The 26,169-nt window shown below is 55.2% G+C and overlaps 1 protein-coding gene across 1 annotated transcript in view; it reads left to right on the top strand.

Annotated features, from left to right (window-relative positions):
- The window catches only part of COL22A1 (collagen type XXII alpha 1 chain), a 234,856-nt gene that overhangs the window by 129,847 nt on the left and 78,840 nt on the right, over window positions 1-26,169 (top strand). The window contains exons 24-39 of the mRNA XM_032316558.1: window positions 753-806; window positions 1,461-1,514; window positions 1,742-1,795; window positions 2,752-2,805; window positions 6,552-6,596; window positions 7,121-7,183; window positions 7,614-7,667; window positions 10,873-10,914; window positions 13,629-13,661; window positions 17,783-17,836; window positions 18,101-18,154; window positions 18,841-18,894; window positions 20,190-20,243; window positions 22,043-22,096; window positions 24,781-24,885; window positions 26,033-26,077. Coding sequence (XP_032172449.1) covers window positions 753-806; window positions 1,461-1,514; window positions 1,742-1,795; window positions 2,752-2,805; window positions 6,552-6,596; window positions 7,121-7,183; window positions 7,614-7,667; window positions 10,873-10,914; window positions 13,629-13,661; window positions 17,783-17,836; window positions 18,101-18,154; window positions 18,841-18,894; window positions 20,190-20,243; window positions 22,043-22,096; window positions 24,781-24,885; window positions 26,033-26,077 — 873 coding nt within the window. The remainder of the gene's footprint in view (window positions 1-752; window positions 807-1,460; window positions 1,515-1,741; window positions 1,796-2,751; window positions 2,806-6,551; window positions 6,597-7,120; window positions 7,184-7,613; window positions 7,668-10,872; window positions 10,915-13,628; window positions 13,662-17,782; window positions 17,837-18,100; window positions 18,155-18,840; window positions 18,895-20,189; window positions 20,244-22,042; window positions 22,097-24,780; window positions 24,886-26,032; window positions 26,078-26,169) is intronic.

Below are 26,169 nucleotides of genomic sequence, written 5' to 3'. Positions count from 1 at the left end.
GCGTCCAGGGAGGGGATGAATGATTGAAGCTGTAGGGTGGCTGTCAAGACTGGTCCACATAGAACCATCTGGAAGACTTTGACGAGGCCCAGCTCGTGGCCCCACCTCAGACCCACGGAATCAGGGGTCTGGGGCAGGAGACCCATGTCATTCACCCCCCGGGATTCCATGCTGACTAAAGCTCGGAAACCCCTGTCCTGCAAGAGCTCTGTTACTGGCTGAATCCACTGTGTGCATGTGTGTGTGTGTGTGTGTGCGCGTATGTGCATGTGTGTGTGTAAACATGCAGGCACACGTGTGTTTATTTTAAATGCTCAAGGGTTTTAAACAGAAAGAGTCAACAACATAACAGTATGGCAGGTGTCAACATTTTGCTAATTTTTTTCATAATTTTTTTCTTTTTGCATTTGTTCTTTTTTGTTTGAAAATAAAGCATTATGGGGCGCCTGGGTGGCTCCGTAGGTTAAGCCTCTGCCTTCAGCTCAGGTCATGATCCCAGGGTCCTGGGATCAAGCCCCGTATCGGGCTCTCTGCTTCGCGGGGAGCCTGCTTCCCCCTCTCTCTCTGCCTGCTTCTCTGTCAAATAAATAAATAAAATCTAAAAAAAAGAAAAGAAAAGAAAGCATTACGAAGATGACGAAGATGAGGCCCCACCGGGTCCCCGGGTCCCCCCTCCTCTCCTCTCTCAGGATATTGGCCCCAGGAGGCTGCCCCATGCGCGGTTGTAACCCACGCCCGTTCTTTCTTTACAGGGCCCTCCAGGACCGCCTGGCGTCCCAGGACCCCCCGGACCCGGAGGTCCCCCGGTAGGCGTGGCTCTGGTCTTCTTCTGCAGGGCACCTGGGGGCGGGCTCCATGGCCCGTGGGAACAGTAACACCTGGTGTGTGGCCGTCTGTCCTTCACCTGAGAGAAGAACAGAGGCGTGAACAGGAGGACCCCTCCTGCGGCCGCGCCCCAGCCTCTGGCGTGTCTAGGCCCTGAGAGGGGGCGTGAAATACCCCTTGAGCCCATGCAGCATGTTAGTGGGCTGCTGCGAGAGACAGACACGCTGAAGGGGCTGTGTTAGTCTAGCGATGCCCATTCCTAGTTTGTGGTTTGGAGCTGATGGTAGACACTGGTCACCTCCTCCTCACACACACTTCTGTGCAGCGGAAAAGGCCCCCTGTGGGCAGAGGGGGTGGGGCAGACCCAGCACCCAGCCGAGGGAGGCCAGGCCATGCGTCCTTCCTGCCAGGTGGGAGCCGATGTGGTGGCCCCAACCGCAGACCGGACATGGAGGGACAGCTCTGTGCTTCGCCGTGGCCCACAGTAAGGACAGTCAGAAGCCCCGAGGTTTATCCGCACCTGGTGTCCTCATCAGAGCCAGACGCCTGGGACGGTGCCAGGCAAGGCGTTGGGGGAAATGTTCCGATGCTTCAAAGAGGCCAGGCTGACCGCTTCCATGTGGTTCCCTTCTCAGGGTTTGCCTGGAGAGATCGGCTTCCCGGGAAAACCTGGGCACCCCGGGCTGACGGTGAGTGTCCCGGAGCATCCCCACCCCCACTCTTCCCCGTCCTGCATGGGTCCACCTTGGAGGTGACCAGGCTCTTCTAGCTGGCCACTCGTGGGCACACACGGCAGTGGGACTGGGAGAGGGCACCCCCACAAGGCAGGCGTGTCCCAGCTCCTGGCTCTAAGCAACTCAGTGCAGTGCGCCCCAAACGTGCCTCTCGTTATGCTCTCTTCTTCTCCCTGTGCCAGGGCCCACCTGGAAAGGATGGACAGCAGGGGGCGCCAGGCCTGCCGGGACCCAAGGTTGGTGCTTACGGGGGTCGCGGGAGTTTGGGACCCAAACAGCAGAGCAAAGAGATGTTGGGTGGTTGGAACACGCTAAAATCCACTGACTGCCTGGGACTCGGGAATGTTGGGATTCACCAGGTCCGACGTGGGCCCCTCCTTTAGTTCTGTTTAGGTAACGGGGGAAGGATTTGGAATTCTCAGGCTTTAAAATGAACCTGTTAGAAATACGTACGTATTTGCAGGGAGGAACAACTTTTGGATGCGCATAACATAAGAGACTTTAATTTTAAAAATACTCTGGTGGGGCTCCTTATAGGAGGCTCATTAAGAACATAGTCTGGGTTTAAGTATCATAAAATCGGGAAGCAAATTCCCAGTTCACACATGGCAGACGAACAGCCACAAGACCACGTAATAAATATTTCCACCAGTGAGCTTGATTCTTTCCTATGAAACACGCGTGCGCTCGGTGTGCGAGCCGACGGTCCGTGACAGGCAGCTTTTCAATCTTATGAGAACATCCATCACCCCTTTAATAAGTAACTTGGAAAGTCAACTTTTTTATGACCGACGACCGAATACGTATGGATTTAGCTTCATTTTATGGGTGTTTAGGAGAATAGTCATCTTTCTTCCTTGTCTTTCACGACAAAGGAAAGTGTGAACCCAGTATTTTGTGGTCCCCAAATCGCTCACGTGACATCTCCCGTACCCCAAGTCTCTCAGTGAGAGAGAGAAGAGCCCCGTCTCTCCTCAGTGATGTTTCTGTGAAATAAAACAACAGAGGCGTGGAGCAGGGAATCTAAGAGGTGGTACGAGCCGCCGTTTTGGTCACCGTGGTGGGGCGGAGGGCAGGGGCCAGCGCTGCGGAGGAACCAGAGGTTGTCCACGTTGACCAGCCTGTGATGCGTGCTGAGTGGGACTCCCCAGCCCGGCGCTCTCCTGCCAACCTCTCTGCGCGTTCCTTCCAGGGCCAGCCAGGAGAGAGAGGAGAAGACGGTCTGCCTGGAAAACCCGGCCCCAGGGTATGGATGCCGCCTCCTCCCCGCCCATGGGGTCTGCTGTGTGTTGTGTTCGGGGTTGTGTGAACCACACCTGGTGGGGTGGGCACCGGCGGTCAGCGGGGGCCTGGCAGCGCCATGAACTCGGGGCGCTGGAAGGATGGAGGGTGGGGGTCCAGCAGGGACAGCCACACCTGGTGGGAAGGATCACACGACGCCTAGGATGGAGGGAGCAGGGGTGGGCAGGTTTCTAGGAGACCTGTAGGTGTGGCCTTGGGAAGAACTTGTGGCTGTCCAGTTTGTCCTGGCAGCAATGAGCGACAGGGACTCCTCTCCATCTGTCTGTCTGTCTGTCTGCGTCCCTCCTCCCCTCCCTACCGGTGCTCCCTAACGCCCAACCCGACTTCTGGCTGATGTGGTCTGTGGCGATGAGCCCGCTGTGCCTCCGGCAGGTGCCAGGAGCTGTGGGATGGGCAGAGACCATTCCCCATTGTGCTGGGATAGGGCACTCATGTGGGGGTTTGGGTGTCCCTCAAAACCCCACGTCACGGGTGGCAGGGTCTGCTTTTATCTTGAGGTCCTGGGCTCAGATCTCAGCTTTGGCCCTAGGCTCGGAATGCAGTGAGCCCCAGGGAGAGCGGGCTGGACCATGTGTGTGTGTGCAGTGCCCTGTGTGTGTGTGCACAGGTGCTGGGGCTCTAGGGGAGTCTGTGGGGACCGGGGATTTCCAGGCCGCTGTCCCTGTACCCCATGGTGCCCTGCACTTCACCGGGTCATGAACTTGTCAAGGGCAGCAGTGCCTGGGTCTTTGTCACGTCTGCTCCCCGTTCCCAGACGCGGCCAGGCACTGGGCAGGTGCTCAGTAAAGATTTACTGCCCAGAGGATGAATATCAGATTCAGCTCGGCAAGAGCTCAGCACAGACCTGGCCTCAACACAGGCTCCTCGGGAAGGCAGGACCGGGCCACTGGCCAGGGAGGGTGCCCCAGGGCAGAGACGGGGCCCTGGCGGTGCCTCCTGCTTTTAGGAAGTGATTGTTGGTTGGGAGACCAGCAGAGAACAGAACAGGGAAAGCACAGATTAAAACGCACCTGGATAAGCTGAGAACACCCAAGTTGGCTGAGATGTGGAAAGAACCTCCCGAGGTCCACTAGGAAACTTCCCAGTCAGGATTCCAGATGCCGGAAGCTCAGCCTCATGCCCCCTTAGTGGCCACTAGTGCCCAGTGAGGGGCCCCATTGCCCCTTACGAAACTGTTCTTCCTATTTTAAGAAGCAACATATGTGTTTTATTTTTATTTTTTAATTTTTAAAAAGATTTTATTTATTTACTTGACAGAGATCCCAAGTAGGCAGAGAGGCAGGCAGAGAGAGAGGAGGAAGCAGGCTCCCTGCTGAGCAGAGAGCCCAATACAGGGCTTGATCCCAGGACCCTGAGATCATGACCTGAGCTGAAGGCAGATGCTTAACCTACTGAGCCACCCAGGCGCCCCAACATAAGTGTTTTAAAAAGAACCTATGTTGCTCCCCAAGTCATTGAAATATAGTAATCTGTAACTTACCGAGCTGTCTCTGTGCATATCAGGTATTTGTGTGGTGAACCTTAGTAGGAGCACCCAGGCCACATTTTAGTGCCTTGTTGAAATTCTGCCCTTTTCCGGAAAAGGCTTAACACGTTTGCGTGGGTTGGCTGACTTGACCTGGTAGATTTTAGGGAGTCAGCCATACTTGAAGAGCTGTGTTATCTCAGATTTATAAACTGGCAAGTCCTAGGCTCGAGCATGTGAACTCCAGCATTGTCTGGTGGTGTTTGGAAGAAGGCTCGCCCCGTGCACGGGTCTGCGGGAGCGGCTGCTGGGGGCAAGGAGTGTTGGGCAGAGCCCAGGGGCGGCCTTGGGGATTTCTGCCGTCATTCTGTCTGCGCGTTTTATACTTCTGGTGATTTCTAACAGCTGGAAGATTCGAACAGAAAAGCCTACTACTCGAGCTCACATGTGGTTTTGCCCGATTTCTGGCAATATGTTTAAAACATTGCTCTAGGAAGTTCGAAAGTAAGAATTTTTGCCACTATGATAGCTTTACAACATCCTTTATAGCCTCAAAAAGCATCTGGCTTGGGGTCTTGTTATTTTTTCTGACAAAATGCCACCTGAAGATAAAAGTCTCCCGAGATTACAGGTGAGTCGTGGACACTGGGTTTCGGAGCCCATCAGGGAACGGGGCTGGATTGTAGGCTCACGGATCAGGAACTCAAGACGCCGCCCAGTCCTCCCCATGCACGGTGCCTCTGATTTAGGGTTCATGGCACGAATCCAGGGGGCACTTCTAAAGCTTTTCAGAATGCCTTCGAAGCCAACCAGAGGCACGCTGCCTTTCTTAGCCTGGAAACGGCAGTTCCCACAGATGAGGTATTATTGTCTTTGCAGATTTAAAGTGACAGTTTGAAGGGCAGGTACTTACACAATTCCTGTTAGAGCGGTTCCTCCTAATTGTGCCTGTAAACACTGGGAATCCATGGGGATCGGAGCACGTGGAGAATCTCTATCTGTGCTCACTCCAGTGCCGGGTCCCCTGGTGGCCCCACAGCTGTAAGATCAAACGTGTGATTAATGGCTTCATGCTCACAGAGGCTGTGGGTTACCTTTTCTTTCTTTCTTACCTTCCTCTCTGACCAGAGGGGGTCATGCCGGCCTTCAGCACCAACCGAGTCTGGCACGGTTCAGGGAAATGCATTATGTGTACGCGTACCTGCTCATTCATTCATCTGTGTGTCCGTTTGCTTACCAGAAAACCGGATTTCCTTATGGAAATCTACACTAACATTCTGCTCAATAGCATCGTGGGTGTTAGAAATGGTCATTCAAGAAATTAGTGGTTCTCAAGACACATCCTTAGTAGAAATTATAGTCCCTCCCTGCTACCACACACACACATATACACACACACACACACACGTGTCTGTGATTTGTAGGGATCTGGTTAACACAGCAGCCTGATGTCCTGGGAGGTCTCTGGGCCTGTGCCTCCCTCTTCAACGTGACCGCAAAACGCAAGTCAGGAGCAGTAAAGGTTGAGGAAAACACCGCATCCGATCCGCTAGAACCAGTAGATATTTGGGGGTTGGCTTTCTGACGTAAGCATGGATGTTTACCAGAATTTCACCCAAGACCTGCCTTTATGGAGACACACCACGGGGGAGGAAGTACAAAGCTCTCCTCCGCCTCTAACCACGGGTTTGCCGGTGCTTTCCAAGAAGTCTGATCTGATCAGCAACCACGGGACGGGGGTCAGCGTGGATGCGCTCACCAGTGGCTTCTCCTCCATCGTGGGCCCCGGCGTGGGGCCTGGGGTCCCTACAGCATGTGCTAACGGCTCTGAGTGGGCTGGACCTGCAAGGCACAGTTTGCCACACCACCCCCCCCCCCCCGTTACCCATTGTTCCGAATCATGATGCTTTTAGATTCAGGATGAACAGATTGACCTGTGTAAACTCCCATTGGGATGATTCTAGCAGATGTTTCTTGGGGGAAGTGAGAGGGGATAGGAGAGGGTGTGCAGGAGCCTCTGGAAATGCCAGATGCTGGGGTTTCCACAGCCCCGCTGCTGGGTAGGGTCTGCTGCCTTGAGCAGGGGTTGCGACCCTGCTACGCACACGCTCGAGAAGCCAGAGTTGTGGCCGGTGCTGGGGATGTGGGGGGGCCGGCCGGGGCACGGCAGCCACCTCTGCAAGCGTGAGCGGAAAATAATGGGGTGTCTGTTGTTCTGTCTCCAGGGAGAAGTTGGGGAGCAGGGCCTGGCGGGCCGACCTGGAGAGAAGGTGTGTGTGTTCATAGCGTCATTCATTCGTTCTTCATTCAATGCACTCAGTCGCTGTTATGCTCTAGGCCTGTATCTGTTCTCCTCTGGGGGCTCACACACTCGTTGATTCACCCCATGATGGTCGCCCACGCCTCCATCTCCATGCTGGGGTCACCACCATCAACCACGAGCCCGGGGCAGGTGCCGTGAGCAGTGGCGCGCAGGCGTGGGCGGGCGGGCAGCAGAGCGGCTCCTCTTCACACTTGGGGGGATGCCAGGAAAGGTGGCGAGGAGGTGATCATTGTCCTAGAGGAGACGGTGGAGGAGGAAACCCCGGGACAGGCAGCATGGTTTCCTGGTGAAGGAATTGACTGAAGTGAGAAGGAGCTTGGAGACGCCCCAGAGCAGGATCTCTAGAACCTCTTTGCTTTCCGCACCAGCCCCGGGGAGCCAGAGATCTCTGGGGGAGAGCACGCAGCTGGGGCGTGGCGTGGCCTCCTCGCCGAGATCCAAGTGGACAGAGGCGCCCTATTGTTTCCACAGGGAGAGGCCGGTCTCCCGGGAGCTCCAGGGTTCCCGGGCCTGCGGGGAGAGAAAGGACAGCCGGTAAGTGGCGGCCCCTCACCTGTGTCCTCGCAGAGCAGCCCCTTCTGGGGTCCGTCCCTGCGGCACGGGTGGCCTGGGCTAGGGTTGGGGAGTATTTCGCCAGGTTTATGGAAGAGGAAAGGAAGGGGCTCCGGCTGCTCTGGCCCATCCGCTGCAGCAAAGGGTCAGGGACTGGGAGATCAGTCTGCAAAGGCGGGCGTCATCCGATGAAGGGGCGGGAGCAGGGGAGGGCACCGTGTCGGGTGCCTGATGGGGGCAGACCCTTCCCCCTCCCTGACGGCGAGCCCTGAGCTGCGTTCAGCTGGACACCTACCGATAAGGCTGGAGCAGGTCAACGGGAAACAGGGTTTTTTGCCCGAGGCCCACTTGCTCTCAGTGGAAGAGGCAGGGGTTGAGTTCTGCTGTATTCTAAGTTCCTCTTTCACTGCAGGGAGAGAAAGGTGGGCTGGGCCTCCCGGGACTGAAAGGTGACCCAGGTGAAAAGGTAAGAAGCACTGCTGGCCTCCTGCTCATGGGCCCCCTGGACTGGCCACGGCTCTGTGCTGTGCTGTGTGCGTGTGCGGTGCCTGCAGGGCCGAGGAGAGGGTCTCGGTCTCCGAGTCAACGCTGTGACCCGGGTCACAGTCGGCTGGCTTCCACCCGCCAGGCGGTTCTGAGCCCCTTGTCCCACCTCCCTGTGCCGTGGCTTGCCGCCTCGGCGACAGTTCCACGAGTCCTCCCTCCGAGGGCTGCTGGGCCGCGTGACTCCGGTCCCGTGTGTGGAGCGAGTGCCACAGACTTCTGTGAGTCGGGATGGCCCGGAGCACCGCCCGTGTAGTGACTTCGGTGATCTCAGGACGACCCTGGGGGGGGGGGGGGGCGTTACCAGCAGCATCCCTGCTTCACAGATGAGGAAACAGTGAGGCACAGACAGGCCACATTGCTTTCCCAGGGGTGCACGAATGGAGCTCATTGCGGTCTAGATCTGAACCCCGCCAGCGGGTCAGCTCTGCGTCCTGGCTCTCAGCAGAGCTGTGCCTCGGGCTGGCCCGGCCCATGAGCACGCGAGCGAAGGCAGCACATGCCCCAGGGGACTTGCCTCTCCTCTTCTCCGGCTCAGTGCTCCCCCTGCCTCCGTGCCCCACGTTTGCACTGTCTTCCCCTCCAATTCCTCGTTCTCGGCAACCCTGCCCCTCCTGGAGTTTCTGGGTTCCAGGAGGGGCCTCCCCCCGGCTTCTCTCTTGGGCTGGAGGCAGAGGACTTTACTCTGGACAGACCTGTCATCTAGAAATGGTGACCCAGAAACAGAAGGGGCTTTACGTGGCAAGCTGCCCAGGCCCGCAGCCCTCGCGGGTGTTTGGAATCACCATTTTCATTTGAGAAAGTCATTTCCAAGAAGCAAAGGGCTTCACGAGACCATAAAACTCTGTTTATTGCTTTGACGGAGCTGCGGAGCCCATGGCAGAATCACATTCAAGCTTCCAGAAAATCCGCCCTGCCTCTCTTTTCTCCAGAGAGATATGTAATAATAGACGATTCTGGTCAAAAATCCAAAATAGGACATTAAAGCAACATTGTCCCCTTCTGACTATGTCTTGCACTTCCCTGTCTCTGTTTTAGTCTATCCCTCCCCACCGCTGGCTATGAGCATTTCAGCCCCGTGGCATCTTGGAAAGTGGGTACAGTGCTCACCTTTCTCTGCACGGGCTGCTGAGGGCCCACGTTTCATGGAAGAGCTGGGATCTGAACCCACCATCTAGTAAACTCTGGAGCTCATAGACCCACTGCAGCCGCACAGAGGAGTCTGGGGTCTTCCCCGTCCCACCTGCTGGTCCTGCCTGACCCCACAGTGCTGGGGAGGGGCTGGCTCTACCCAAAAGGCAGTCTTTAGGCTCTCTGGATTGGAGACCTGTCTCTACGCCAGGCCTCTCCTCCTTAATACACATTCACAGGTTCCCTAGTGTCGACACCAAACCTTTCTTTAAAATTTTTTATAGAGAAAGGAAAAGAGGTTTATTTGAGCCCACGTTAGGACAGCTGCCGAGATACACAATCTTCACAAAGAAGAGACTCCTTCAGGGAAGAGACAGTTGGGGCAGGATTGTATTTGACCATCGCGATGAAGGACTTTCCACAAAGTTACAGACTGTATCTTACGTTTTCAGTATGGGCAAGGCTGTGTGACTCTCAACTGAAGGGAACCAGGGAGGTCTTGTATTGTTTTTCTTACCTTTACATTTGGAATGTTCCCTTTTTGGTTATTCTATTTTATTTTATTTATTTATTTCTTTTTAACAAAGCAGATGTAAAGTGTGTGCTGGGGCAGAAATAGAGCGCATGCTTTGAAGTTTTGCTGAGTCATTCTGACGCTGGCAGATGTTGGAAGTCTAGCTTCCCTGGGAGCCCAGGAGCAAGGCCCAGACACCTGAAACGTTGAGAATTTCCTTTATCATCAGAAAACACCCAGCTTTGATGATTTGGAGTTTTTAATGTGGTGTAAACTGGTTTAAACGAGCTTGTTTCTAGAACAGGAGGAAGTCAGTGTCAGGAGAATAATTAAGTAAAGTTGGGTAATGCCAATAACACCGAGAAAGTGTTTTTCTTTCTGAAAAAAAAAAAAAAAATCTTCTAGAACTTTGGTGAAGGCAGTGCTGCTTGGATTCTGAGCTCAAAACCAGGCTCTGTTGTGTGACTTTGAGCAGGGGAGTGAACGTTAGGCGTCAGTGTCCTCATCTGTGAAATAGAAACACCAAAGTAATCTGCATTATAGCCCTTTCTACGGAGAGTAAATGAGTTAATACCTATAGAAAATATAACTCAGTAACTAGAATTAAATACTGTATAACAACGAAGTCAGATAGAAACAATAACTTTGTATCATTGTTGCTTACCAGGACTGGCCTTGTCCTTTTCTAAGCCGGTTTTATTCATTCATTTTCTCACTAACTGTGCATGGAAGGCCTGCATCAGACCTAACCCGGGGCCACTAGGAACACACACGGGCACAGACCTGCATGCCCTGGCATCCTGTGGCGCTCGTGGAGTGACAGGCTTTGGGGACTGTGTCTGCTCCCTGCACTTCCTCCTACAGGGAGCAGCCCAGGGGCCCCCTTGCCTCAGGTCAAAGTAGAACAATTTCCCCCTTATTGGGCCCTGCTGAAGACAAGCTCCGTCAGTGCCCCCGTGATGCTGTGAGGTGTGAACCTTTATCATTATTTTACAAAGAGGTGAAGAAGCCCAATGAGGTCAAATGTATAAAATGGTGGATTGAGGTTGAAAACTCAGGAGGTTTAACTCCCAGACTTGTGTTGTTTACGGGATTGTCGAATTGTCCCCTCTGTCTCCTGAGAAGAGCCTGTCCCCTCCACTCGAGCTGGGACAGGGCCCATGGGCCCTTCTGTCTTTGTACCCAAGGGCCCAGAGTGGGGATGTTGGCGGCATCGTTAGTAAGCAGGAACTCAGTGTCCTTAACAAGATGGATCATGGATCACTCTTTTCCGTATTCACAGCGGACCAGGGTGGATTGAGAGAGAAGATGTACGGCTACTCCTCTTAGCACAGATAATTCTCAGAACATAAGGTTTATGTCTGAAATATTTGATGATTCAGAATCTAACAAGATAGATACTGACTGGGTGATTCTCTTGTCTGGGGAAAGCAGAGTTGGCAGAAGGATTCATGGTCATTTATTTTTTGTTTTTTTCTCCCAGGGTGCAGCTGGCCCCGCAGGCCCCCCTGGGTTGCCCGGAACTGTAAGTTACTCTTTTCTCATCTTCACTCTTTCTGAGAACCCCTCAGCCATGGGGCAGCCCCCTTTCTCCCACATCCTCAGTTATAAATATCTTTCTAATGGAGATTGCCAGTAGCTAGGCTTATTCCTAGGTCTTACAATCCAGAAATACATGAGCTTCTTTAAGAACCACCTGGTGCTTATTGACATATTTTATGCAGCAAGCATAGTGACTGGCTAGACACAGTACGTCCCTACCCTCCCTGCTGTTACATATGGGGAAACTGAGGTCCAGAGACAAGAAACAGGTGGGGTGGGGGAGTAACTTTGATCAGAGTAAGACTGCAGAATTGGGTATATAACCATGACGCATGTTTCCACGTAGTAGCTGTGCTTGGTGTTGAGTGGTGAGCAAGACTGGGCTTCAGAGCCAGAAAAAAGCAGGTTTGAGTTCCCGAGTCCCTGCTCTGCCATCCTCTGGCACTGCAGTCTTAGATACATTGTTTAATTCAAAGACCACCAAATTCTCCTGTTAAGAAAAACTATCATACCCAGCTGTCTTGTACATTTCTGGTGAAAATGAACTGAGATCACAACAGGTACATAGTCCAGTTTCTGGTTACATGATAGCAAATTAAAAACAACTGCTCTATAAATAGGGGGGCATATTTTGGGTGGGTTTTTTTTTTCATTTTAATGCTTCTTTCCAGCCTTAATATTCTATTCTTTGATCAGTTGATTTCAGGGAAATTGAATGTGTCTTCAGTGCTGGCCATGGTTAGGCAAGTCTGGAGGCCAGGAGTTGAGAGCCTGAACACCCAGAAATTCCATTTGCAGTGGGACAGAGAATATTAGTCTGTGGTTTTATGTACATTAAATTATTATTCCAGAGCTCAATCTCTTCCCCATACACATGCCTATCAAAACGAGACTCAACAATTCCATAAGGATGTCAGAAGAACCTTAGAATCAAATTCAGAGTCGGAACCATTCATATAAAACTTTGCGATATATCAGAAACAGCTAATGCTGCAAAGCATGCGCGGGAATGAGCACGATTATTTAGTGTGAGGGCAAATCGGTAACACTGAATTGAGAAGTTCCTCAGCATTCACATATAAAGTATGTACCTGTTAGCTTAGAAATTTCATTCCCAGGCATCTATCCCAGAGAAATATTTACACTGTGTGTATTTGAAAAAGTATGTACAAAGATGTACATTGTAGTTTTGCTGATAATGAAATATTATAGGCAACCTACATGACATAATCAGAGAATTAAGTAAACCACAGAATATACATTCTGTGGATTCCTAGTTGATAAAAATAGACCCATGTGCATATGCACACACACACACACACACAATGTATTTGGCCCCGGAAAGATACTGATGCTCATGGGAGATGCGTAGAGGAATGAGCATGGCCTCCCAGATCCACCCGGGTGGGATGGTTCCCGCTGCATGTTCACTAGTGGTGGAAGTGCCGTTAAGCAGTTTACATGCCTCCAATTTTCTTACGCATGATGCAGGGAATACAAATGATCTACGTCTTCATTATTGTGAAAAACATGTGGGTTTCTCCTTATAAACGAGGATGGATAACCATGTGCTTGCTGATGATATTTGTATAATTCTTGTGCAAATTCCTGTGTTTCTATACTTTCAAAATTGCATGGAAATATATAGAAAATTTTACTAAACTGAGAAACCGTGGTTTCTTCTGGAGAAGAGACTAGTCTTGGGGGATAATATGGAAGGCAAGGTGTATTTGAAAAAGCTTGTTTTTGTCCTTCTATTTTAACTTCATCGTGGTTTTGGACTAGAACCCATGATGTCCTTTTGTTCAGTCACTATTTTTTTGAACACCTGCCATGAGCCTGGCACTGATGAGGTTTAGGAGCCCCGGAGCATCAGCCTAGTCAGGGAGACAGACCTAGTCCCCTGCTGGTGCTGGTACACATATGTGACAAAGTCTAGTGAATGCCAGCAGAGGGAAGAGTGCGGCACAGTCGGGGAGAAGAGTAAGGGGACCTAATTTATATTTGAGTGGTGGAGGGGTAGGGGGGTCTTTGCAGACATGACATTGAAAAACGGCCTGAAGGATGGGCTCCAGTCAGCTAGATAAAGGGAGGAGGACAGTACATTCCTGACTGGAGGAGCAGCAGATGCAAATGTCCTGTGGCCCAAGAAGCCTTGAAGACTGTGATGCACTAAACATGGTGTGGACAAAGGATGGGGTTGGAGGGCCACACAGGGGCTGCCCACGGTGCTCTACATGCCGGGATAAAGAGTTTTGCATATGTTGGTTCCCCCTGCCTGGATCACGCCTCCCCTGGTTTCCTCCTCACATGCATCATTGCCAGCAGATGCTGGTGGTGGCAGTGGCTTGGGGGGCCCAGGGTCCCAGGCTCTGACCACATGCACAGCCTCTCCATATCAGCTCCCGGTACCCTGAGTGGTGGAGGTTTCTGCCCCCACTGTACCAATGAGGGAATAGAAGCTGACAGGTGGTCCCACAGGTATTTGGGGTGGGGGGTTCACCATCTACCCAAAGCACTTTTCTACACTGCCTCGACTGCCACTCAGGGACTGGAGAGTGATCGGTGACGGTGTCTGTCCACGCTAACAGTCACTCCGGGAAGCCCTGGGGCCCTGTCTCCCACTTGGTCCGTCCCTTAGAGGCAGGTTGAGACAGTAGAGTCACGCTTCTCTCATCTATGTGGTTTCTTTTGCAGACGTCCTTTTTCACTCCACACCCAAGGATGCCAGTAAGTAGCTATGGTCCCCCGGGGTTGCAGGTGCCCCCCAGCCAGGCCTGCGATGCTCATGTGCTCTGGGTCCTGACATGGCTGCACCACATTGGGTTGCCCAGCAGCTGTGCTTCCAGATTTGTCCTGGCAGCTGGGGTGGGGACGGGCCCCGCAAGGACCTGGCTCCAGTGCCAGGCGGGGGGGTGCAGCGGCCTGGAGGACCCCTCCTCTGGCTGAGGGCCCTCTCTTTGGGGGAAGCTGGTTCTCCACTGCTCGAAGAGCTGGGGGTCTAGAGAACAGGGCTGAGCGCGGGGGCAGTGGACTGAAGGATGCCTCAGGCATTACTGAGGATGTGGGCACTGAAGGGGACCTGGGGACTGACGTGGGACTGGGTCTAGGAGCGGCCGTTCTGAGAGAGGACAGTGGAGACCCGGCCAGTGGAGGGAGCACTTGGGGCTTCTCGTAAAGACTGGCCCTTGGCAGACAAGGACCCTCACTGCAACCACTAGGAAGTTTTTCTCCCCTCTCAGGAAAATAAGTGTCTCCAGGCTCTTCTCTTGCTCTCACTGGCACTGAGGCCAGGGGCACATGCTGGCTTATCCCCATGCCCTCAGGATGGAAGGGGTTTCCTGCTCCTGGGACGTGGCATGCTGGTCCAGGCCACACGGCTGCTGAGAGCCTGCAGACCTCTCTTTCCATAGCTGCTTTCTACTTGTGCTCCGTGTCAACTAGATACACATGAGAAGCTGCAGCGAATCCTGTATCTGACAGGAAAGGTGGGAGCAGGGGGACTGAGCCAGCAGCTGAGATCCTGGCAGAAGGAGGAGCTCTTTGAACTTCTCAGGAGGAGAGATTGGGAGGGGGAGTTCTGGTCAGGGTGTCACCAGGCGGCAAGGACTTCAGAAGTCGTTGGGAGTCTCCTCTGGGAGAGAACAGATTTGCAGGCCTCTTGGCTGTGTCCTCTATTCTCCGACGATAAAGGACTCAAAGGCACAGAGTCAGGAAAGTGTCCCACATGTCAGGTGCCAGTCGGGCAGCACTGAATGTCCCTGAAGCATACAGATGTGCCCCATTTCACGGATGATGTCTCGTGGGTTAGCAGGGCTAAGCAGGTTGCAGAGAACCTGCTTTGGAGCTAGGAACCGAGGTGGGGTTGTCCCCTGTAAGGCCGTGTCTGGCCAGAGTGGCTGTCCCCACCGGCTGCTCAGACTCAGCTTGCCCAGATGGCGGCAGCTCACATCACACTACCCCACGTTGGTCCCTCCCCTCGGTCCTCTGGGTCTCCCTCCCTCGGGCCTGCTCGGAGCCCCTCCAACTGGAGACAGGCCTTCAGGGTCAGCCTCTCCTTAAAGGAATTGCTCTGTTAAAGGTGATTTCCAAGGTGTTCCGGCTGGAAGACTCATGAAGGGGAGTTGGGGGTCTACCAGACCCCCTCTGTGTCCCCCATTGGGGTCAGTCCCTGCAGGGCCGGAGACTTCTGGAAACCAGGAAGCCACATCAGGTTGCAAAGTGAGGAAATTGTGTCTTAGGAAAAAAAAAAAAAAGACTCATTGTGGATTATTGCATGCATCTCTCTGGACTGGCCTCGTCGCCATGGTAACTGAATTTTTACTGATGGTTTCGAAAAGTGTTGTTTGACACCCCCCTGCTCTCCTGCAGCCTGCTACTTTGAGTCCCTGCACAGGGAGCAGGTGGCTAAGTTTGGGGCACGAGGAAGCAAGGAAATATATCGGGGGAGGAGGGCCGGAAGGAAAAGCTCACCTCCCTCTACCTGGAGATGGAGAGGTCTGTGGGGCTGGCTGAGGACCACGCCTGGGGAGGCCTCGAGGCACTGTGGAGGTCTGGGGGGGAGTCAAGTCCTTCCTTGGATGAAGGAGGGACAGGCAGCCTGGGGCTGGGGGAAATTGCTGCTAAGAACTCAAGACGGTCTTTGTAACTGGTGTCAGGGGGGTTGCTAGCAGGTGGTGCAGGGGAAGGGTCTGGGGTAGCCTTACGCTGCCGCCTTAGCCTGCTAAGAATCTTCAGGACGCCGACCAGGGCTGAGTGTGCTGGGACGACTCTGAGTGCAGACAGGGTGTCGATGTGGCTGACCTCCCCAGCTGAAGGAGTCAGAAGAGAAGCCAGTCACAGCCAGACACTCCGTGATTACGGATGGGCGCCTACTGTGTGCTCCTGGAGTGAGACCTGCCTCCCTGCTGACTCTCAGGGCTGGAAGTGGCTGGAGCACCTTGCCTCTGGGCCCCCAGGGGCCCCTCCCCTGGCCTGGCCTGACTACTCCTGGGTCCTGAGCCTGTCTTCTTGCCACCTGCAGTCCCTCCGTGCCCCTCCTCCCCACCTCCCACCGTACATCATCAAGATAATCCCATTAGCCCTTTTGTCTTTATGGGTTGTATGGCCAGTGACTCAAAGACCAAAGAGTTTGGAAAACCCCCACCATGAGGCCTTTCCTGGGAGGAAAACCTGCTGGGAGAAAGGTGCTGCTGTCCTTGGAGCCCGAGTGTGACCTGAGCTGGTTGGCGATGGCGTCTCCCGAGGAGGGAGAGAGGTCACACCCGCGTCAGTGCCACAGAGCACGTCGCAGAGGGCTCTCAGGGAGGCTTGGCCACAGCTCCCTGAGGGTAGACCATGCAGGTTGCATGCCACACACGATGCAGAGAGAAAGAACCAGCCAGGCCCCCACCCCAGGCTAACTGGGGGATCCACCCGTCACTTGGCAGAGGAGGGCACGTGGGAACCTCTGGGGCAAGGTCTCCAAGCGTGTCTGCCTGTGCACAGGGAGAGAAGCAGCCTGTCTGCCAGCGTCTCCTGCCACAGGCCTCCCCCACGCTCCCTAACGCACGTGTTAGAGTTGGCCTCCTAGAGCTCCCAGGGTCCTCTTCAGCCCTCCCGCTCAGAAGCCTTTGCTTTCAGACTCTGCCCGCGCAGGCCTCCCTTCTCCACTCCAGGCAGTGTTCATCCCATCTGTCCTGGGGCCTTCCTGCAGGCGCGGAGCCCAGGGTCTCCCTAAGCAGCCTGTGGTGCTCTTGGGCAGTTCTAGGTCCTACCCCTGTAGAAGGACGTACAGGCTTTATGGTTACTCTGCTCTCCCCAGAGAGCTCCACGGACCACCCCTCATCCCAGTCTCCCCTTGGGGTTCATCTCTGCCACCTCTTCTCTTTGTCCCTGAATCCTCATGCTGGGTGCAAGAGGGAGCACCTGTCCAGCTTGCCAGTATGGTCACAGAGGACACGAAGTCTACATACATCATCCAACATTATAGAGCCGGCACCTGGAGAACCAGAATTCTAAGCCAGGTCCTGTGGATCTAGACCTGAGGCTGTTTTCACCATGGCCCACTGTCTCCACTCCTCTCCCATGATGGCCCTTTGGCTCTGGAAAGAAAGAGGCTTGAGCCATCCAGGTCTGCCCCTGATGGAGCCTCCTATCTGCCCACCTTCTCCCTGTCACTTGTGGAGCAGGGTGAGGCTCTCTTGTCCCTCTACCTTCCCAGAAGCTGTGTTGGGAGCCGTGGACATGACACCGCCAGATCTAGAGAATGACCTGTCTGTCTCCTCCCCTGTTAGATTATTCAGGGCAGCCCCCAACGTGGTGCCCCTTTTCCTGCCTGTGGCCCATCTCTTCTTTAGCAAAGGCTGGACATCCCACTCTGGCCATTAAGAGTGCCGCGTTCAGTCCCATCTGTCATGTCCCTCTAGCAAAGCCTCCTCCTCAGCTTCTCCATCAAACAGGGAAGGGGAAGGGCTCAGCGTCTGAGAAAAGTCTCTCCCCTCAACATTCCTTCCGTCATTATTCACTGATGATCTGCGCTTGCAGGGCTCGGGGCTGGAGTGGGTGGAAGTCCGGCTTGAGCCCTACTAAGAAGGGTGTGGGCCAGGTCTGCAGAGGACAAGGGCGCTGCCATGCGAGTCCCCGAGTCTGGGGTCCACTTTCCTGCGGAAGCGATTCTTGGTCTTAGATTTGGAGGTTGAGTGAGAATCATCAGAATCCAAGGGCGGTCCTAGGGGAGAGGACCCCCCCCGCAGAGGGAGTGGCCTTTGCTAAGGGGCAGGTGCGGACAGAGGGTCGGGGTGGGGCAGGGGGGCTGATCTGTGGGCGGGGCAGGGCTGGGCGCGTCTGCTCCAGCTGTGCTTCTCCAACAGGGAGAACAGGGGCCCAAAGGAGAGAAGGGTGATCCTGGCGTGCCCGGGCAACCGGTGAGTGTCCTGCGGCCCGCACCCCGTGCCCCTCAGCCTGTGCACTGTCACAGGGCGTCCAAGGTCCGTGTGGGGGCAGGTCTGAACTCTACGGTCTACCGGCAGGCTCCCCGCTAGCTGAATGTAGTCCGTCCCTCCTTCCTCAGGGCTCCGAGGATGTCCTCACTGTGGATCCCAATCAAACCTGCTGCACGTGCCCTTGCCCCACCCCCTCTACTAAGAGCAGGGAGGTGACCTAGTTCCTTGATGGTTGTTGCATTGCAGGGACCCCAGGGCCGTCCTGGAGAACTGGGGCCTCGGGGACCCACTGGAGCGCCGGTAAGAAACCCTTTCTCCCCCTGTGGGCTCTGAGGTGCGGGATCCCCACCAGCCACCGCCCCCCCCACCCCCCATGGCCTGCTCCCCACTCCACTGGTCCGCGTGCCTGGCGTTTGGGGGCTGCCCGCCAGGGGGCGCTGCCGCAGGGGCCGCGCGCCCAGTGCCCCAGGGCTGAAGGCACTCACAAGGCCCCCCAAAACGCAGCCCTGGGGATGGGTGCTGCCTCTGGACCCCTGGATGGGGAAGCGATGTTAGGGCACGGGGTGGTTCAGATGCAGGAAACCCCTCCCTCCCAGCTCTGATCTGCAGCTCTGGTGTAAGGGACCACGCGGTTTAGCATTTTGAATTTGTCATTTTCCACTGCTTGGGCTTCTGGAGAGGTCCCTTTGGAGTGACCTGTGGAGGCTCCGACCCCAGGGGGCTCCCGGCTGTCTCTGTGCGCCTGGGCCATCCTGTCCCGTGAGCTCTGGTTATATCATGAAGTGTCAGCGCTGACATCTACCCCCCGAGACGGGACAAGCCGAGCCCCAAGGCAGGGGCTGTAGTTTCCCTGCGCTTCGGACTCTGCTCCTGTCCTACAGTTGGCATCTCCCGACTCTGACGAGCAGGCCGTCCCGAGATGGCCGGCTGGGGCACGAGGACAATTTCCCCAGGATGTCTCACCTCCCCTTTTGTGTCCCGGGCAGGGCACCAAGGGACAAGAAGGCCCACGTGGGGCACCGGGAGCAGCTGGAAACCCTGTGAGTCCTCACGCCCCCCGCCCCCCTTGCCCGCAGAGGGAAGCTGTGCTGGGCACGTGCCCCCGGGCTCGAAGCTCTGGGCTGATGGGAGGGAGGGCTGGAGCCGTTGGCCAGGGCTGGGCGCCCCTGGAGCAGTGAGGACCAGCAGAGACGCCCCGGGCTCTGCAGCATTCTCAGCATTTCACGGCTTTGTCCGTGTGCCCAGCCCATAAACGGGGTCTCCTCCCACACGTGCAGGGGCCATGCCCACGGGGACACACGAACACCCACTCATACCTACTCACATTCTAAAACCAGCATGCACACGTGCTGTGATGCCCATGTCCTGTCGAAACTCCCAGCACACAGGTGCCGCTGGGGACATGGGCAGACACGTGCCTTCATGTGCACGCCTTTGAGCTCTCCACTGCTGTGCCTTGCCTCCTGCGGGGCCAGAGTCTCTGTGGGGTGGACCCTGGACCCCTGGGGCTGATGAAATGGTGTGTCACGCGGGGCCACAGAGCTCAGACTCCCCTGTGGAATGAGGCCACCTCTACCCTGACTCTCTGAAGCCTGGTGGTGGTTAGAGGGACAAGCAGACACAGGCGGCAACCACGCTTCTGGGACCATGGGTTAGAGGTTCCCTGCTGTACGGGGCTTGTACGCCCAGGCTATCCGTGCCTATGGGCTAATGGGAATGGGGTCAGCCAGGGGCGGTGGCCAACCTGGATGTCACAGGGTGGGGACAGAAGGCTCCTCCGGCTAGTAGAGCCTGGCTGGAGGGCAGCCTGCAGGGCAGTGAAGCCGAGGGCAGGCTCGGAGGCCTGCAGAAGCACCAGCAGCCTCCAGTCCTTGCAGAGCTGCCTGCTTCCCGCCCGCATGGTGTTGACCCGCACGCCTCCTCCTGGGGAATCTTTGTTAACCCTCAGTGTTAGTTCAAGTCCACTTCCTCTGGGAAGCATTCCCGCATTCCCTCATTCACCTGTCAAAGTCAGCACAGGCAGGCATGCACACACTCGCACATAAGTGCACGCGCACACACCACCTCTGCCCCCTCCACGCCTTGATCTTAAGGAACCTCTGAGAGCCCTTCTGCCCTCTGGTCTCCCACGGCTGTGCCGGAGTCCCACTCACGGGAGGTTTGGTGTCTCGGCACCGCCGCACGCACACGGGAGGGGCTCCCCTTGCGGCGGAGGGAACATCGGGTCCGAAGCAGCAAGTTACGGTGAACTGGGCAGAAGGCAGGTTGGGAGGGACGCCCGGGGACTGTTCGTCATCGATACCTCGGGACTTTCTAAACTTCCGCTTCTGAATAGGGCAGTCCTGGACCCGTGGGCCCACCTGGTGCCAGCGGCCCCCCCGGAAGTGCGGTGAGTCATGGGGGTGGGGCACCAGCACAGCTTGGGAATCCGCAGCCCCTCCCCCGCCCCATGAAAATGTTTATTCTCCCTGCAGCAGGCGGGCCGGGGTGGGGGTGGGGCAGGCACAGGCATCCCTGCCCCCACTTACAGATGGAGAAATGGGCGTCCCAGACAAGGTCACCAGGAAGTTCACCAGCCCCAGGCTCGAGGTCACTCCTCAGACCTCCGAGGGAGAACAAAACCTGTGAGAACTGCAGGAAACCGCAGGAAGCCTGTCGACCTCATTGAGGTTGCGGTCAGCCTCCGCGCCTGCCTTTGGAAGAGAGGGGACAAAGCTCAAGGATTCGCAGGGGTCCTGACCCTTAGGGTCCCTCAGTGCTGATCAGGGCCCGGCCACAGGTTCATGCGGAGACCCATGCAGGATACTCCCTGGGGCCTCAGCCTTTCACCCTCAAATGGGAGAGAGCGGCCACGCCTGAGGGCTGCTGATGGCCACGGACATCGCTGTGCCCCATCCCCACCCCGAGGAGTCCTTACTCACGGGGCCGCAGGCATCCGATGGCGGGCTAGCCCTGAGACCCACGGTCGGCACGGATCTCAGCTTTAACATTCTGCCGTAAAACGCCCGGTGCCACTCAGTCCCGGGGCAGCAGACAGTGCGTCCTCCTGAAGTGGACCGAGGTCAGCCCTGCGGGTTCATCAGCCCACAAGGATCATACAGCCGACTGGAGGACACACATGGGCCATTTCCACATGGCTACACCTGTTTGTTTGTTTGTTTTAGATTTTATTTATTTATTTGAGAGAGAGACAGAGAGAGACATGAGAGGGGAGAGGGTCAGAGGGAGAAGTGGACTCCCCGTGGAGTCCTGATGCGGGAGCCTGATGCGGGATTCGGTCCCGTGACTACAGGAAAACGACCCGAGCCGAAGGCAGTTGCCTAACCAACTGAGCCACCCAGGTGCCCCCGCATCTGTAGTAGGCACTCTGCGACGGTTAAATTCATGGGCGTCCCTGGACCCTGGGAGATGGTTCTTCTCACAGCTTCTGTTCTACCCAAGAGGACACGCAGACACAGGGAGACTGAGTCATGTCCTTGGTGGTCGCCAGAGGCGGTGCTGGAAAATGGCCTTTGTCACCTTGCTCTCCCTGCTTCGGTGCCTGCCAACCTGCTTTCCCTGGCCGGAGGGTCTTCTCTGGCTTTCAGAGACCATATTGTCCGGCCGTAGGACACAGAGTGATGGGCCTGAGCCTGAGCTGCTGGCTGTGTGAACCCCTGGGTCCTTCCCTGGGGGCCTGGAGGGCGCATCCTGCACTAGCTCAGAGACGGGCTCCGACTGCACCCAAGTGTACGGCTGCACCCATGTGTACGGCTGCACCCAAGTGTACGGCTGCACCCATGAGTACAGTCTGCCACCCTCCCCTATCTCCCTGCTTTGTTTCCCTCCTGGGGTGTCCCTGGACCACTTGCACTTAAGCCTGGGCTCCAAGTCAAGCCGCAGGCAACATCAAGGTCACCCTCATCCTCCCTCATGTCCAGCGGAGGCCAGTGCCTACCCTCTGAGAACCAGAGCCCTGGGGAGGGCAGACCTCTAGGCAGCACAGGCTTGGTGCAGGGGCGAGTGAGCAGATGGGGAGGGGCTCTATGGGGAGGCGGAGAGGAGAGGGCTAAATCCTGGGGAATTAAATCAGCGATGGGGAGCCCATAGGGACAGACGTGTAGCCTTGGCTATGAGGGTGTATGCTCACCCTTGTCTGGGGGCCATGGGCTGTCTTGAACTTTACCATGAGCATAACCTGTTTTTCAGGGCTCCCCCGGCATCAGAGGGCCCCCTGGGAAAGACGGGGAGCGCGGAGAGAAGGTAAGACGTGGCTGTTGTCAGCATGTGACACCTGTTCTCAGCTTCTTGAGAAACCCTGGAGGCAGAAGCCGAGCCACTTAGGTCTAGTTCGAGCACCGGGGCCTGAGGGAGCTTTCTATGTAGAGGAGAGAGAAGGCCGTGCAGCTACGTCTCGCAGGCTCCCAGCAGGCCCGAGTCAGACAGATCCCTAGGGAACAGATGGGGGCTCCAGGAGGCTCTGGGGGAGGGCGTGACTTGCCCCACCTTTCATAGCAGGGCCTGACCCCAAACCCCACTTACTCTCGATGCGGTACACAAGCGTATCTGTCCCACACCTCTGTGTGCACCCTGAAGCCTTCCCAAGTTTGAGAAAGAGTTTCATTTATTAGAAGGAAGAGAGTCATGGTGTCCCCAGAGACACCAACACCCCAGAGTCAAAAGAGGAAGGTCCCCAGCCTTTCGAAAGCGTGTTTCAGCTGCATTTTACAAAGTACCTCTGGGGTTTATTGCTGAGGGCCTGCTACGGGCTCCAGTGGGTAGAACCCGGGATTCTGCCAACAATCCCACACTCGCAGGACAGCGGCCCCCCACTACAATCCCGGCAAACATCAGTGTGCCAGGGTAGAGATGTCTGCCGTCTGCGCTCTGGGACTTTCTCATCTGTAACACGAGGACATGATGACACGTCAGTGACAAGTTGTGCAGAACTGACCCATCAGAGGGCTCAGCACAGGGCCGGGGAGGAGATCCGCTGCCCTGTGCCCCCGTCACTCCCCGTGAGCAGGGTCCCGTCCCTGGACGTCCTCTACCTGGCCGATGGTCCGCAGCCGCCCCTTTAAGTGCCAGTGCCTCAGCGTCCTGACAGGAATCCTTTCAAGTCCACTTTAGCCAGAACCTTTCCGAGGAGAGATCATTTTGTCCTTTCTATTTTGGCAGAATTTAACAAGAATAGATGGTACATTTGCATTTCGGCAGGGAGGCTGGGTTTTAAAATACACGTCTCAGAGGAAAACGGTGCGGCACGGAGGGAAACGACCAGCCAGCCTCTAGGACATATCTTGAGGGGTTTTTGGCGTGCTGGTCGACGATAAGCCCAATAATAACCCTTATGTGGTGCAGGTGCTAATTTTTGTTTTGAAAGAAGATAATGCCATCGTAGATTACAGTAATAAGAGCAGAGCAGCCAGATGAAGCCAGGGGAAAAAATAACCCCGGCCCATCTGCTCTGCCTGGATTAAACCGCGTCTGACGATTGCGCTCTATTCTGGACACACAGTAAGTAGGGCACTGACGACCTTAGAAGGGGGTGACCGAGATGCTGGAGGTCCCATGGAGAGCCAAGAGGCAATCAGGGAGCTGTTGGCTCATCCACCGCTAGAGGGAGCCAGACACCTCTCCTTCGCTCGCAGGCGCCAGGGCAGAGCTCAGACGCAGGGCTGCGTGGGGAGGGGAACCCAGGGTGCTCTGCAAACTGGTCAGAAGCCCAGCTGCCAGGACACATTCGTTCTGTCCCTCCCAGTGTCGGGTGGCTGGTCTGAGGCTCCGGGAAGCCTATCCTGCCCTAGGCCTCCAGAGAGGGGCCCTTGCTGGGCAACCCTTCTCCTTACCGCACCTTCTTTCCAGCAAGGAATGTCTGTGGTCATTCATGTCTCAGCTCAGCCCCAGGGAGACTTGCCCGGAAGGAGGAACCCCTGTGGCTCATGTTGTTCCTCCCAAGCCCCAAAGCCAGAGCTACCACAGGGAGCTCTAGACTTTGTGGTCCAAATGGTGAGCATTTGCTGAGACCAGGCTCCAAGCCCAGCTCCCTCCCTCCCCAGGTCCTAGAAGCCCTTTCCCTACTTCTTTCCCTACTTCAGAGCCCTGAGCTCTGCTCCTGATGCTGGAGGCCCACACTGGGAAGAGGGGTTAGATTCTGTCCACGGAACTCCATGGCAGAGTGTCACATGTCTGGACAGTTTCAGAAAGGGCACTCTTGGCCGAATGTAAAGAAACAGGGTGTAACAGGGCTGCCCGAAAAAGGAATGAGGCCTAGCAAGGTGGTGAGCTCCCTGCTCTTGGAGGAATTCAAGCAGAAATGGGAGGACCTCCCACAAGGCATGCACCCGATGCTTTCCTGCCCTGGGTAGACAAATGGACTATAAAGCACTGATGTCCTGTCCATTCCCAAGTTCTGCCTTGTATCAGCTTGCCAAGTCTGCTGTGACAAATATCACTGGTGGTGTGGCTTAAACCAGAAATGCATTGCCTGGCCATTCTTACCACATCGGGAAGTCCTCAACCCAAGTGTCAGCTGGGCTGCTTCCTCTGGGGGCCATGAGGGAAGCAGCCCTTCCAGAACCCTCTCTCGGTTTATTGATGGCTGCCCCGCCCCGTGTCTTCGCACTGTCTTCCCTCTGTGCTTGCCTGTGTCCAAAATATCCCCTTCTTAACAAGGACGCTGGTCATACTGGATCAACGGCCACCCTCCTCCACATCACCTCAGCCTAGCAACGAGTTTCACCCGCAAAGATCCTGTTTCTCAACGGAGGTGTGGGGGATTAGGACTTCAGCACCCACATTCGGGGGACCCAATCCAACTTATCATATATGTCATGTAGCGTAGACTATTGCCAGAAGCCTACCATCCCCCTACAGGCCGGGTAGCCATTAAGAAGCTTGCCTTCTGCATGTCACTGGTCCTGGAAACTGTCCTTTTTTCTTTCCAGGGCGCAGCAGGTGAAGAAGGGCGTTCAGGACCAGCTGGTCCCAGGGGGGATCCTGGCGCTCCTGGCCTTCCTGGGACACCTGGACAGGGAAAGGATGGAGAGCCGGTAAGTGTCCGGTCCAGAAGTTTCTGTGTCCATTTGACCAGGCTAAAAGTAGAAAAGGAAAGAAAAGGGATGGGGGGAGATGGAGAGAGAGAGACTGACTGGTCTCATAAGTATTAAGTGAGAGAAATAGCATAAATCCATAGAATGTGGCACTCAGTGAGGGTTTAATACATTAACTATGGTTATCAGGCACTCAGCACCATACCTTTACTCTCACAACTGCCCTGAGAAGTGAGTACTTCTTTTTTCAGTCTCTTCAGGCGACTATAACAAAATACCATAAATTAGTGTCTCTAAACAACAGGAACTTAGTTCTCACAGTCATGGAGTCTGGAAGTCCAAGTTCAGGATGTCCACGTGGTCAGGTTCAGGGGAAGGCCTCGTTTTCAGTTCCAGAGTGCCCACTTCCCAGTGTCCTCACATGATGGAAGGGTGAGGGGTCTCTCTTACAAGGACAGGAATCCCATTCACAAAAGCCTCCCCTCCTAATACCTTCACTTGGGCCTTAGGATTTCACATACAAATTTGGGAGTGAAACAAGAATTCAGACCAAGGTGGTATTATCAACCCCGTATTATTGGTGAGGAATATGAGGTTCACTTGCCAAAATCATAGTACTTGGCTGTGAACTCACAAGGGACTGGACCCTCCCTTTCTTCACTCTGGGTTTCAGCCAATATATCCGAATGCAGAATTGTGATTTTTTAAAAATCTGGCCACATGTTTGCATCAAGCAAAACCTTTCAGCCTAAAGTTGGAGACTCTTCTCATTGGTTCCCTCAGGTCTTGATATCATGGGAAATGGGAAAGAGACCAGACTTTGGAATCCATGAGCTCACCTTTGAAGACTGGCCCTCCCGTACTTGCGGGAACCTGTAGAAGAAGACCTTAAGTGGGAAAGCAAGCTGAGAGGGGCCGGGATTTGCTCAGGGTCACACAGAGGCTGTAGGCAGCTGAGGCAGAGTTCACACACAGGTGACTTGTAGCTCAAAAACTGGGCTTTCCTTCATAAACAACAGCCCCTGGTGAGACCCTCGTCTCCCTCGGGCACACAGCGTAGGGCGCACACAGCTTGGCTGGTGGTGGATGGGTAAATGCTCGTTTGTTCGTGGTCTCATAGTTGTCTTTGCATCCATCATCTCCCCAGGGGCTGCGTGGACCACCTGGATTACCTGGGCCACTAGGAATCAAGGTGAGTGTGTATCCAGGCAAGTCGTGATGTCTTGTCATGGGTTGCCCGGCAAAGGGACTGGCCCAGTTTCATCGTGAAGTACATCTCCCACC

Source organism: Mustela erminea, chromosome 16, assembly GCF_009829155.1.
Source record: "Mustela erminea isolate mMusErm1 chromosome 16, mMusErm1.Pri, whole genome shotgun sequence".
Classification (NCBI taxonomy): domain Eukaryota; kingdom Metazoa; phylum Chordata; class Mammalia; order Carnivora; family Mustelidae; genus Mustela; species Mustela erminea.
Note: the sequence above shows the minus strand (reverse complement) of the source record. Positions and strands in the feature narration are given on the sequence as shown.